We start from the raw sequence: 13608 nt of genomic DNA, 5'->3' as shown, positions 1-13608 counted from the left end.
GATCTCTGAGGTTTGGGGAGGGGGCTGATGAAGTCCAGGCTGTGCCTGGTTCCCTGGGGGAGTTGTCTGGGCAGCTGCAGCCTGGACTCACCGGAGGGCCAGGCCAGACAGGACCAGAACTTCATCCTCATCCAGGCGGTCCTGGAGCAGGGATTGGGCACTGGGATCTCCCTGCCCTCCTGGCCTCACCCCACCATGACTTTGGGCAGGGCCTCAGAGGTCTCTCATTTCTGGATCCCTGTAACTCTAGCAGAGCAGGGTTGCATGGTCCCACGGCACCAGCCAGGGACCTCTCATTCCCCCAGGGCTGGCCCAGCTCTGGGGGGAGGTCTTGGGCTCTGCCTGCTAAAAACTTCTCACCCTGTTAGGTGTCAGCTTGGTCACCAGAGCTGGCAGAGAGACAGGCTGCACTTGGACGAGCAAGGCAGGTGCCCAGACCTCCACCCAGGGCCACTCTCCCCTCTGGCAGCAACGCCACATGGCAGGATGTTGCGTGGCACCAGAGTTCACTTTTGGGTCCCTGGCGGAAGCAGGAGAACAAGGTCATGGGAGGAACATGAAGGAAAGATAGACTTGCTGTGTAGAATTGGATTGGGAGGGTTTGGAGCAGGGAGGAGAGGATTCTAAGTGAACCTGAACTTGTCTTCAAGTGTCTGAGGGCTGCCCCCTGATGTAGCTTTGCAGCTTGATAGGCATGTGTGTTCAGTGTGTATCCACTGGCTGTGTCAGGTACCATGCCAGGTGGTGGGCAGTAGGAGACAAGGATGAGTAGGACAGTTTCCACCCCCAAAGGATACATAGCATGGCAGGGACAGAAATGATCCCAGGGCAGAGTGGGAAAGGTGTTCTAATGGGGAAGATGCAGGTGCAGGAAGGACAGAATGGGGACAGTGTGGCGGGGGAGTGGGGTCTCCTGATCTCTGGGTCTGCACTGTCCCACAGGGGAGCCGCCTGCAGCAGGTGGCTGCTGTGATGTGTGCCTGTGGAGACATACTGTAAGTGAGGGCCACATACCTGAACTCAAAGACTTGGTGCAAAAGCATCTCATTCATAATAATTTTTATATTGAGTACACATTGAAATGATACTACTGTGAATATAGTGGCTTAAATAAAGTACACTATTAACATTAATTTCACCTGCTCCTTTATACTTTTTTTTTAATGTGTCTACAAGAAAATGTAAAGCGACACATGTGCCTGGAATCCATGGCTCACATTATGACACGGTTGGACAGAGATGCTCTAGTTGACAACAGGAGGACCTGGGGTTGGCGATTAAGAAGCACGGGTGGGGATAAATCTGGACTTCACTTCCCTGGAGGGAGTTGACTTTGAAGGGGGTGAGCTTCCTTTCCCTCGGTGTTCCAACAGAGAGGATGCTGGCAATTGGGAAGAGATCAGATATATGAGCTCCAAGGAAACCTCTGATTCTAAGTCTAACCAGAGTGCAGCCGGTCCCTTTTCTGCCCTTTGGGGGCCTCAGTCAGGACCTCATGCCTGAGTGCCCCTTGGGTGTTGCCCGTAGGTCCCACCCTTTTCTGGCTCTGCCTACGGTGGCCCTTGCGGCGGCCCCGCAGGCCTGGGCTCCTTCTCGCCCTTAGCAGAGTGTGCTGGAGCATCTCCTTGGCTCTGGCGAGGGCTGTTTCTGCAGGGACAGCCACGTCAGGCACCACGCCCACCCCTTCCCAGGAGCTGCCGTCTGCAGCCCCCACTGAGCGGGCAGTGGGGATGGTGAGGTACAGGTCGGTGTCGTCCACATGGTAGGTTTGTGGCGGCTGGCAGCCCCCACTGGTCACCTCCCCAATGACCAGTGCCCGGCCCATCCTCTTCATGATGTAGGTGAATTCCTCCGCGGCACCAGCTGTCAAACTGCTGGCCAGAATGACCATACTCTTCTTGGAGCCGTAGCGTTCACCTGCAAGGTACAAGGCCCTTCAAAATAGGGAGTCAAGTCCCCACCCTGGGCACCTGCCTTCTCCATACTGCCTGACTCACAGAAGGTAGGGCCAGGGATTTAGTTGTGTGTGCTTGTGTCGTCATGCAAGTCACTCCACCTTTCTGAGCCTCAGTTTCTGCATCTGTAAAATGGGGATAAGGATGTGTGCCGAATGCAGAGCATGCAAACGCTTGAGAGCTTTTCTCACCAAGTGATGGGAAAAGGCTTGACTCAGTTATACGGGAAAAGGGCCAACCTGACCAGACTCTCTTCACTTTGGACCCTCAGAAGAGGGAAGTTTGTGACTTAATGATGACAACCCTCTAGGACAGTGATGTCCCCTAGAAATGCAACATGAGCCCGGATGCGAGCCACATATGTCATTTCCAGTTTTCTAGAAGCCACGTTAAACAAGTAAAAAGAAATTTACTAAATGAGTTTTAATACTGTTTTATCTAACTCAATAAATCCAAAATATGTTCCTCTCAAAATGTCATCAATAAAATTACTGAGATATTTTACATCCTTTTTTTCATGAAAAGTCTTCAGAATCTCGTGTGCACTTAACACTTTACGCATCTCAATCTATGTGTGGTGTGGCATGTGGCTCCCGTATTGTACATCGCAATTCTAGGACCCCATGATCTGCAGATCTGTTTTTAACTCCTGGTCTTGAATGTATGTTTGAATTGAGAGTTCATCTGGTCCTGATTTTTATTTACATTTTGCAATATTATTGAATGTATATCTTGGAAAATTCCCCCCAAATTCTCGTGTGATAAGGAAGTGTGCAAATGAAAATTGCAAGGTGCTTTTCTGATCTGAGGATGCACGCCCCCGTTGGTTTCCCAGCCCCCTCTTGTCAAATGGGAGCTCGGCTTCCTTGGTTTTGCAAGCTAGGTAAGGGAGATGGAGTGAGGCTATCCACCTGGGGTGTGGCTGGGAGAGCCACGGCTCTGTAAAGCGCAGGGCCTGGACTGCTTCCTCCGGCCACTCCTCCGGGCCCAGGGCAGGTAACAGAAGCCCCGTCAGAGTTATGAACTTTCTTTAGGCAGGTGTGCTGGGCAGCTGCTGAGAGTTCAGGTAAGGTGGAAAACCACTGGAAACTCTGTGGGATTTGGTGACGGGTAGGGGATCCTTCTAGCTCTACATTTGTTTTGCAGGCTGATGGTTGCCATGGCAAGAGTTTTTGTTTTAGAAAAACCAGTGCTCCAATTTTGGAGCTATCACTTATTAGCTGAATGACCTTAGACAAGATATTTGACCTAGTTACGACTCATTTTTCTCATCTAGAAAGTGGGCATAATGGTACATGTTTTGCAGAGATTAAAGGTCTTATGTACAGAGTACATGGCATAGGACAGGGGCTTTATATTCTAGCTATAATTACGCATACTTTTACCCGAAGCCAAACTGTCTTTCCTTGATTTCCCAGAAGCTTCTAGAATGATAATAGGAAGAAAAGACTTCTGCACGCACCTTCTAGCTGCGTGTGGGTCCAGAGCTCTCTGACAGAGTCATTGGGCCGGTTGTAGATTTTGTCCAGCAGAACAGGTGGGCCTTCATCGAAAAAGTAGGAGCATATGGCGGAGATGGAGGAGGTGGGGCCACCGATGTTGAACCTGAGGGAAGTGAAGTGTTGCCTCCTAAGGGACGGAGCCCACAGACAAGCCCTCCATGCCCGTCTGGGCACCTGAATCTTTGCCCTGTGGAGGGTTCTAATTCCAGGCAGCCTCAGTGTGATGCCCGTTCCTCTTCCTACAGAATTCTTTGGTTGGCATTTCCCAGAGTACAAGGTTCTTGAGAACAAGAGACTTTGTGGTCAAATTCATTTAGAAAATACTGCACAACATACCCACCTTTTCTGTTCACACATTAATACATTATTTGATACATATTGCATATGTTATATTAAAGGCTCTGACAAGTCCTGAAGTCTGGAACTTGTTGATAAATTTCCCCAGCTTACTGACCATGGACTGCTCCCCTGCACCTATGCTGCCTGCTCATTTTGAGAACACTGTCTTCCCTAGTTTCATGCTTGATAATTTCACAAAACCCACTAGGCATCTTAGTTGAGGTGTCCTAACATGGCTCTTAGTGTGGTGGAGTGCTCAGAGTTGTGGAACTGCACTGGGGTGAGGGAGCCTGTGATCATTCCAGGCCATTTGAATTTGTACTGCTATGTGACCTCACTGGGCCCCTGTCTCCTTATTTGTGAAAGGAGGAATCCTGGGCTGACAGTGTATTGGGATGCTCTTCCGGTTGATGGTCTAGGATGGCCTGGATGGGTTCAGGGCCCATGACTTCAGCATCTGAACCTCCAAACCTTGGCTTGGAAGGATCTTTAAGCAACACACACCCATGGGCTGGGTCTCCTCTTTAGAAAAATGTGGACGGCACAGTTAAGCAGAAAGAGACTTAGCGTGAGGGTCATTTGGATGTCCAATAGAGTGTTTGAAGAATAAAGTCATCAGGGGTGCCACCGGAGTCCCCACGCTTAAGTTCTGGGCATACCCAAACGCAAGCCCCAGGAGATGGTTCATCTTCCAGGGAGGAGAGCCTGCCTCTGGGGTCCAGCGCCACCTAGTGATGACTAAGCATCACAAGAGTATTGCAAGCCAGCAACCAGAGCTCCCTCTCAGCCAATCCAGCTGCTGTGGATGCGGGAAGTGTACAATTCCCAGGGGAGCTGGCTGCCCCCCCCCCCCCCCCCCCCCCCCCACTCTCAGTGCCCATGGAAGGTGCCTAGGGCAAGTCTGCGGGTGGTCCTGGGAGTGCCGAGAAGCCTGTCCACTGCCCAAGGGCATTCTTATACCCAAGCCCCCTCCCCCAGCTCTAGGAAGGAAACTCGCCCTGTATGAGGCTTCCTTCACAGAAGCAGATGAGAAATCTAGCTGAAAACATACCCCCGACAATCATTTTGTGATGCAAAGAGTTCTTTTTGCAACAATAGTAGCTAAATTGCAAATTCTCTCTGGGCCACTGGCTTTATGGTTCTCAGGACCAGGGCCGTCCTGGGCTGATTTTGTAAGGTGTCAGACAAAAGCACAGGCGGGAACCTAACTGTCCAAAGCAGGGCTGATCATCAGAGGCACCTGGGTGACGCCTATTAAATATACAGATCGCTGGGCCTCACTTCTGGGGCTTTTCATTCAGCAGGGCTGGGAAAGGCCCTGGAATCAGTGTTTTTAAGGTCACACTTTCCCTCTCTCCTCACTGATTCCTGTGACTAGGTAAGTTTGGGGACCACTGGATTAGCCCAGTGATCCTCAGCCTAGGCCATCTGAGCTTAAAAAAACCACCAGTGATGGGCCCCACCTGGCTAATTAAACCAGAACCCCCAGTCTAGCTGGCCAGAGCCCTGAGAGCCACGCAGGCTGTTCTACTTGGGTCCCGTCCTGTGTCCCAGGGTCCTTTCTTCCCTACTAGACTCATGGCTTTGACTGTCTTCCAGCAGCTGCCCTAGCCCACTGACCTCATGTCAACAATCAGGGCGTCCGTGTGTACAATCTTCTTCCAGACGTGCTCCACCAGCAGCTCAGAGACCTGGGTGAGCAGCTCACAGTCCCCAAACATGTCGAACCTCAAGTAGCCAACGTTGCCCTCGAGCACGTTAGTGTGGAAGGAAAACTTGATCAGGTCTTCAAAGCCTTCAGGGGAAGGGATCTGAAAGAGTGGGGAGTCGGCTCCATGTTAGGAGAGGAGAGATTTGGAAGCTCAAAAAAATTTTTTTAAGGTTCTGAGTATCTTTATTTCATTATTGATCATAGTACTTAAATGGACAATTAGCTCTGCTAAAGAGGAAAGTCCAGGACTGTGATGGGGAGGGTGGGGGGGACTCGAGGGACGGCGGGGGGAGTTGAGGGAGGGAGGGAATACGGGGATATGTGTATAAAAACAGATGATTGAACTTGGTGTACCCCCCCCCCCAAAAAAATTGCTATCTAAAGGAAAAAAAAAAAAGAGGAAAGTCCAGGTCAAAGTATCCCATAGCCGTGGTGCCCTGCCTCCTGCCGTACAGTGCCCAGCATCCACTCCCTGTCATTTCTGCCAGATATAGTGAAAGCTCAGACATGGAAGCAGGTGCCAAGGGGTTCCTTTATATCATGAGAAATACTGAAGCCACGGGAAGGGAGCTAACATTTCCTAAGGAGGTAGTAGGTGCCAGGGCCTTTCCTGGTGGTATCCGGGAGGTTATATGGGTGGTGGGCCTGGGATGTGAACCCTATAAGTGGTCAGCAGCCCCCTTACAGGGAATGCCCATGGGTGCCACCCCCTCACCCTGGCATCAGAGCTGAAAGGCCCAGGCATGCTCTCCACTCTGACTCCTGAGCTCCCCAGACACTTTTTGTCTCTAGCTCATCATCCTCTCCCTCCCTGAGGCAGGAAGGGAAGACATGAACTACTGGGCTCCCGAGTCTTTACCAGGGATCTGGCTCTGTGCTGAGCATGTTGTAGTGGTTACTGTAGAGAGGACACTATTATCTCCATCTTTTCCCTGAAAAAAATCCTGAAGCGTGGAGTGATTAAATAACTTGCCCACGGTCACACAGTCAGTAAGTGGAAGAGCCAGAATATGAATCCATACCAGGTGACGCCAAGCCAGGAGCACCCCTGCTGACTAGGACGCTCGGCCTCCAGGCCTCGTGCTGACCTCAGTCACAAGCTCTTTAGCCACGGGCCACTCTCCTCTGTACCCCTCCGGGCCTCAGTTCCCCCTTTTGTGAAATGGGGTAACAATTCAGCAGCAGATGCTTTCGGTGCCCACAGCCCTCCTCTGATTTCAGCCACAGCTTGGCCTGGGCTGACAGGGCCCTGCCTCTAGCATACCCTTGTCTCTTTACTCTCTACTTCAGGACCTTCTCCAATCCCCAGAGCCTGAGAGAGTTCATGTCCTTGGGAGACCTTCAGCTAACGGAGAGTGGGAGCTGCTGGGTTCCATCTGCAGAGGCACAGCTCTGGGATGCATTCCCCACACTTGTCAGGGTGCTGTTGCAATCTTCAGAAGCAGCAGCCTCAATAATGCACCTACCTATCCCACTCTCCCTGCTCCCTCACTCCTGCTTCAGGGACCACCTCCCATATCAACTGCCTGCACCCAAGCCCCTGTCTCAGGTCCTGCCTTCAAGGCAACGAGAAGAAATGCTACCCTGCCCACTTGTTGTGACTATGCAGTGGAATCGTAGATGATAAACGCCATGCAGAGGTGTTGTAAAGCTGCTTTTCTATTTTTTTCAGATCTTTATTGGAGTATAATTGCTTTACAAGGTTGTGCCAGTTTCTGCTGTACAATGTAAAGCTGCTTTTGTTGGAGCTCTTTGCTGATGGGAGTACTTGGTGAGTCCTGCGGCGTACTTCGGCCCCTGATCAGGAGAATTTTTCCCTCATCTATCCTGCAGCAAAACTCCTTAGCCTTGATTTACCTGTTCAGTTGCCCCAGACCTGCAGCACTGGCTTCAAATATTTTGACCACACAGCCTTGCGCAGAAGTTCCCATTCAGCTGGCCGTCATATCAGGGTGCACACCCACCCAGCGCAACTCCTTTGAGGGACAGTACTTGGCATTGGGGAAGGGGAGGAGAAGGCAGTTGGTGCCTAACCAAGGCAGCCTCACTGCAGGGGTTGTCTGGCTGTGCATGGGGACTCCTGGACCTGTCCCCAGGCCCCATGCTCTAGCTCCAAGGCAACTGAGGCCAGGACCTGTGCTGGATGGATTCCCTGTCTTCATACCCCTGACTCATTCACACAAACTATAGCTCCCTGAGGCAGGCAGGCGATGTGGATGGACACAAACCCCGCACTTCCAGAGCAGGAAACCACGGGAACCTCATGTGACTTATCCACCTCTTTCTCCAGCACCGACAATGAGAAGTCCTATAAACCCTTGCCTTCCACCCAGCCAAGAGTGAAGCTTCTTCTATACTGGCATTTTTCAAACTGAGCTCCTGTGGGTACTAATGTTCTACAGAGATGCTCAGGGACCTCATGGGCATGGAGAGTGGAGGACAGGATGAGAGAGAGGAAAAGATGTGACTGGTGGAAAACTTAACATGGAAACATGTCTGGAAACCGTTGCCTTGCACCCTGCACAGAGCCCTGGATGTGCGGACAGTTGGTTGACTCCCTCCCGGGACTGTGTTGGACCAAGTCTCCCTTGTAACTCACCTGCATGGGCACAATCCCAGGAATGCGGTCCTTGGCATCCTCAGGGATATGGGCTGTCTTCAGGTGTGGGTCCCCGGACAGCATCTGCAGGTCAGCCTCCAGCATCTCGGCCAGGGCGGCTTCTGAGGTCACCCTGGCATAGCGGCTCTGCAGACGGCTCAGTTTGGCTGCCATCTTGGCTCCCAGCTCGGGGGAGGCGTAGTTATCTGCTACGAGCTTCCCAGCTGTCTGCAGCACAGTGGGCACCTTGGCGCGCAGGGCCACTATGTCCCGGGCTGTGGAGAGGGCCACGCTCATGGGCACGGTGATGTCCGGCTCCACCCCAGCCAGGTCCCAGGCCTCACCGGTGCTGGCACTCAGGGCCATCTGTGTGGGCATGGAGGCATATAAGGGGCTGCTGCCCACCTGGTAGACGCCCACGGAGAGCGCCCCTCCGGCTGTGGGCTCCCCAATGATGGTGGCGCGCTTCAGGTCCTGCATGGTGTGAGCGAAAGCCTCAGCCGCCGACCCGCTGGTGTGGCTCACCAGGACATAGAGGTCCTTCTGGGAGCCGTAGCGCTGGCCTGCCACCTGGGGCAGAGTCCACACCTCTGTGACCCTCGACGTGGCCCTGTCAAAGACGGAGTAGAGGTGCTGGCGGGGCTCCGCCTCGAAGAAGTAGGAACAGAGCAGTGGCACGGCCGTGGAGTAGCTGCCGGGGTTGTAGCGCAGGTCGACCACCAGTGCAGCTGTGTCTACCAGCTTCTGCCACACCAGCTGCACCAGCTGCGGCCCGATGGCCTTTACCGTCTCCAGCTCGGCCATAGCGTCAAAACGCAGGTAGCCCAGCCGGCCTGGCAGCACCTCTGTCTTAAACACGGCCTCGATGAGATAGGAGAGCTCCTCCGGGGAGGGGACGAGGGGAGGTGGTGGGGGCACCTCTTCGGCCACCATCTCCCCAGGGCTGTGGAACACCAGCAGCCGGTGGTCCCCAGACATCTCCTGCAGGTCTGCTGTGAGCTGGGAGGCCAGCGACTCCAGGTCCACTGCTGTGCGGTAGGCCCCCTGGGCCAGCTTGGCTCTCAGCAGGGCACCTGTCTGCCCCACGACCTCTGGCCGAGCATAGTGGGCCTCCAGCAGGTGCCCCGTGCCCTCCACCAACTCCCCAAGGCTTTGGTGGAACTCCAGCACCTCCTGGGCTCTGTCCAGGGCTTCCTCGGCCAGCACGATGGCATCGGGGACCACGCCACCCCCCAGCCAGCACTCACCGTGGTTGTCGATGAAGGTGAGCACGGGCACGGTGAGCACCAGGCCGCCCTTGGGAGTCTCCAGCAGGGGCACCGTGTGTGTGTGCAGCAGGCTACCCGCTGTGATCTCGCCCACCAGTGTGGCCCAGCCCAGCGACTGCATGAGGAAGGCCAGCTCCTCGGCCGCCGTGGCGGTGCGGTGGCTGGTGAGCAGGTACACTCCACGCTGGGTGCCGTATGGCTGGCCCAGCAGCTCCGTCTGGCTGAAGTGCTCCTGTGTGACATTGGTGCGCCGGTCGTAGGTGGTGAAGAGGTGCACGGGGCCAGAGTCGGGGCCCTGGAAGTAGGAGAGCAGCAAGGGCACAGCAGAAGACGGCCCCCCAGGGTTCTGCCGCAAGTCCATGATGAGGTGCTCCGTGTCCTGCAGGGGCTCCCACACCTGGCGCAGGATGTAGGGGGCCAGCGGCCCTATCACTGAGGCATCAGCAAACCTGTCGAAGCGCAGGTAGCCCACGTTGCCCGGCAGTACGGACACCTGGAACACAGAGTCCACCAGGGCCAGCCGGGCAGCCTCGTCCTCGGGCACTTCTGGCTCCACCTCCGGGGGTTCTTCAGCTTCATCCTCGGGCCCATAAGAGGTTCCTTTGGACTTGACCACCTGCACCAGGAGCCTGGGGTCCTCGGACACGGCCTGCAGGCCGGCATTGAGCTTAGTGACCAGATCTTCCTCGGAGACCACCGAGGACAGGTCCATGTTGGCCAGGTGGTGCAGCAGGGCGGGCACGCGGTCCACCAGGGTGTAGTATTCCTTCAGGGCCTCCTGCAGGCGCTGGATGACTCCCGGCAGTGCACGGCGCAGCGTGAGGATGGCCAGGGCTTTCTCCAGGGCCTGCTCGGCTGGTGTCCCCACACAAGGCAGCACCCCGCTGCCCTCCCACGTCTGGCTGCCCTCGCCCAGGGGCCCCAGGGACCTGGACACAGGCACAGTGAGAAAGAAGTCAGACTGGCCTATCCTCAGCTTCTGGAGGTCCAGGGCCCCCCCAGCCGTCCTCTCGCCCACCACGATGGCCCTGCGCATCTGTTTGAGGATGTAAGCGATGTTCTCGGCCACGCCCCCTGTGCGGCTGCTGGTGAGGACCACCACATCCTTATCGGCACTGTAGTTCTCTCCCAGGACTTCAGGCAGGGTCCAGATCTCAGTGGTCGTATTGGAGGGGCGGTCATAGATGGTGTCCACATGCAGGACCGTGTTCCCTGGGTGCAGGTAGGAGATGACATAGGGGATGCCAGAAATGCGTCCCCCAGTGCAGTGGCGGAGGTCCAGCACCAATGCAGAGGTGCCCATGAGCTTCCTCCAGACGTTGGCCACCAGGAAGCTCCTCAGCTTGCTCATTACCTCCTGGCCTGGGATGTCGTCCACCCGCAGGTAGCCCACGTTGCCTTCCAGAACCTCATGGTGGAGGCCGTTCTGCAGACCTGCAATGAGTTCCTCTAGCGTGAGGTTCTTGAGTGCTGGGGCTTGTCGGGGAGCCTCGAGGGTGCTGGGTTCATAGGAGATGACCAGGCGAGGGTCGTTCAAGGAGCTCTGCACGCCAGCTGTCAGCACATGGGCCAGAGTCTGAGGGTCTGAGATGGCCAGGATCTCACGACTCTTGATGGCCTGCTCGATGGCTTCCTGCATCCCCATCAGGTTCTCTGGGAAGCAGTAGTTATCCAAGAGGACCTTGGCCATGTCCAGCACCAGGCTCGGCTGGAACATGTGTGTGGGGCCAGCCAGGCTGCAGAGCAGCGTGGGCAGCAGCAGGACCCATTTTCTCCACATGGGGATCCAGAGGGAGGGCTGGCTGCTGCACGAAAGCTCTCTTGACACCGTGCACAAGGCGCCAGCACTGCCCTGTGCGGCTGCCTTTCTCCCGCGCCCTTCTCAGCCAGTGGACAGAAGGTCTGGGGCTCAGCACGGGAGTTGGGGTGCAGCTTCCAGCTCCAGTAAGCTTTTAATCCTGTCTAATTCAAGCGCGTCAGCCCTGGGGACTGGGGAGAAGGGAGCGGAAGTGGGTTTGACCCAGAAGCTGTGTGGGGGTCTCACCTTGCTGAGCCATCTCTGGTAGACTAACGTAACTACTGTCTGAGTTCCTGCCACATGCCAGGCACTGTGCTCCACGCTTTACAGGGCTGACAGTCTTCACCTTGCAGAATAGAGTTATTAACCTGCAAGTAGATAACATTTCCCCACTGCACTGGGTGACCCACACCTCTGGAATTAGGGAGAACGTGGGAGCATGGTTCAGCCACCTTCTACTCTTGGCCTTAGGGAAGTGTCTTACTTATTGTGTAGATGAAGTGAGAAAACATGTGCAGGGCACTTGACAGCATGAGGCAAGAAGGAAGCACTCAATTACTGATAAGTTCTCCATGTTAGATATTCTCTCTGTTTTGTGGCTGAAGAAACAGAGTTTAGTAGCTAATGGAAGACTACCATCCTAGCTGGGAGGATATGAGGGCAGGCAGAAGAAGCCTGTGGGACCACAGTCACTCAGCCCGTGCCGAGATTGAATCTGAGTCTCCATCTACTTCACGGCTTGAAGTTTATTCCCTTATCTTGCTAATGCATCCTGGGAACTGAAGTGATTCCCCCTGACAGCTTTCAGATGATAGAAATGAAATGTCTGAACTTCATCGTGGGGCATGATGAATGGGATTGGTGATTCCAGGGCAGACGAAGTTAGCTCTGAGATCCAACAAGCATCCATTATCCTGGCTAAAGAAGACCCTCGCTGGTTGAGGGCTCAGCCCATGGCCCACTGCTTGCAAGGACAACTGTGTTGGAGGACTTGGGTCCCTGTGGTCCAGGTCCCACAGGTGTCCAGATCATCAGTCCCCAGTGAACTGCTGGACTCCTGCTCCTTCACACAGAAGTGATGTGGGTCCAGCTTGTGATTGATTTGCTGCAGATTTCCAAAAGTACCTACCATGGAGCCTAGACCCTAGAACCCCTGCTTTGTCTCCCCATCCTTCTCGGGGTGGGCTTTTCCCTCACTTAACAGACGAGATAACTATGGCTCAGAGTGTGGTCATATAGCCAGGGACGCGCGCTGGGAGAACAGCCCGGCTCCACTCTCTTCCCTTCGCCCTGTTACCGCCAGTGCACCCTCCTGGACCGGGCAGCAGCACGCAGGCGCACACGTGTGCCTCAGCCGGCAGCCAGAGGAGGTGGTCTTGGGGCCGGGGGGCCTTCTCAGCACACTCGAGAGCCACAATCCGCTCTCTGGAAATCATTAACTGAGGATGTTTACCAAATGGTTGATGAAGGCCAAAGAGGTCAATTAGCTAAAACAAACATATTCTTAGCTCATTAGGATTTGTTTAATGCCCAAGTGACATATGGTCACATCACTCCACCGTTTGCAGCCAATCAAGTGAGACTGATTTATTATAATAATAAGGCCTCCTTAGTCCCCACTGGGAAGGCTGAGCCCTCCGCTCCACCTCCGCTTGGGGAATCACAACTCAGAGTATGTCAGCCTCATCCTCTGAGGGCACTTTTCCATCATCATTTGAGCCCAGGCAGAGCCTCTGGACCAGGAAATGTGGGGGTGAAGATGAGCACGGATAAGTATCTCTTTGGGAAAAGTGTTTCCCCTGGACTCATTAAAATGCAGTCTCTTGATGGGATGCCTGGACCTGGTGTGGGGCTTTGATGTGTGTGGATGGCCCAGAGCCTCAGGGAGGACACAGAAACAGAACCAGGGTCTGTTTCAAGTCCCTGAGATGCCCGAGTTAGTGCCTGCAAGGGGAGGTAATGTGTTCTCCTGTGGGTGTGGCCTGAGGTCAGGGGAAGAAAATTCTGTCCCCAGAGTTCCCCAGACTCTCTAGGAAGAAGGGATGTCCTGGCCCCCAGATGAGATGGGTATAAGCAGGTGGCAGCTGTCTAAGGTTCTGGGCAAGTTCCATCGTGGGAGCCAGGAGGAGCTTCCATTAAGCCTCTGCCAGCTGCCAGCCCAGGGGCTACAGAGGGTCCCATTGTGACCTTGAGGGTTGAGTTTGGAGTTGGGATGCTGTCAGAAGCCCCTGCTTCTCCTGCACTTGTACAAGCAGCCATGTGGGCAGAGGTGTTAAGAGTACTGGCTCAGGAGCCACCCCCAAATCCTACTTCTTTCTAAAGTACAGACCCAAATTACGTGACATGACTGCTCTGTGCCTTGGCTTCCTCAAAAGGAAAACAAGATAAAGAGAAGAGCCTTACAGTATTGTTGTGACAGTGTCAGCAGGTATAAGG

At 54.4% G+C, this 13608-nt stretch overlaps 2 protein-coding genes across 30 annotated transcripts in view; one reads left to right on the top strand and one right to left on the bottom strand.

The window, feature by feature from the left end:
* ZNF488 (zinc finger protein 488) overlaps window positions 1-13608 on the top strand; it is a 176330-nt gene extending 162722 nt beyond the window's left edge. For all 29 annotated transcript variants that reach the window (XM_057734040.1, XM_057734041.1, XM_057734069.1 and 26 more), the window contains one exon: window positions 7180-13608. The gene's annotated coding sequence lies outside the window, so the exon portion shown is untranslated. The remainder of the gene's footprint in view (window positions 1-7179) is intronic.
* On the bottom strand, window positions 1439-11154 carry RBP3 (retinol binding protein 3). Its single transcript, XM_057736957.1, has 4 exons — window positions 8107-11154; window positions 5417-5607; window positions 3418-3560; window positions 1439-1917 (listed from the first exon to the last, which is right to left on the bottom strand). Exons 1-4 carry the CDS (start codon window positions 11152-11154, stop codon window positions 1439-1441), a joined length of 3861 nt encoding a protein of 1286 aa, XP_057592940.1.

This window comes from Hippopotamus amphibius, chromosome 5 (genome assembly GCF_030028045.1).
Source record: "Hippopotamus amphibius kiboko isolate mHipAmp2 chromosome 5, mHipAmp2.hap2, whole genome shotgun sequence".
In the NCBI taxonomy this organism is placed as follows: Eukaryota; Metazoa; Chordata; class Mammalia; order Artiodactyla; family Hippopotamidae; genus Hippopotamus; species Hippopotamus amphibius.
This window is presented reverse-complemented; position numbering and strand designations above follow the sequence as displayed.

Excerpts from the sequence above, each read along its gene's own strand:
- RBP3 (XM_057736957.1), bottom strand. The coding sequence starts at position 11,154 with ATGTGGAGAAAATGGGTCCTGCTGCTGCCCACGCTGCTCTGCAGCCTG. Across the intron at positions 5,608-8,106 it reads CTGGGATTGTGCCCATGCAG|ATCCCTTCCCCTGAAGGCTT; the intron begins GTGAGTTACAAG and ends CCACTCTTTCAG. Across the intron at positions 1,918-3,417 it reads GACCCACACGCAGCTAGAAG|GTGAACGCTACGGCTCCAAG; the intron begins GTGCGTGCAGAA and ends TGTACCTTGCAG.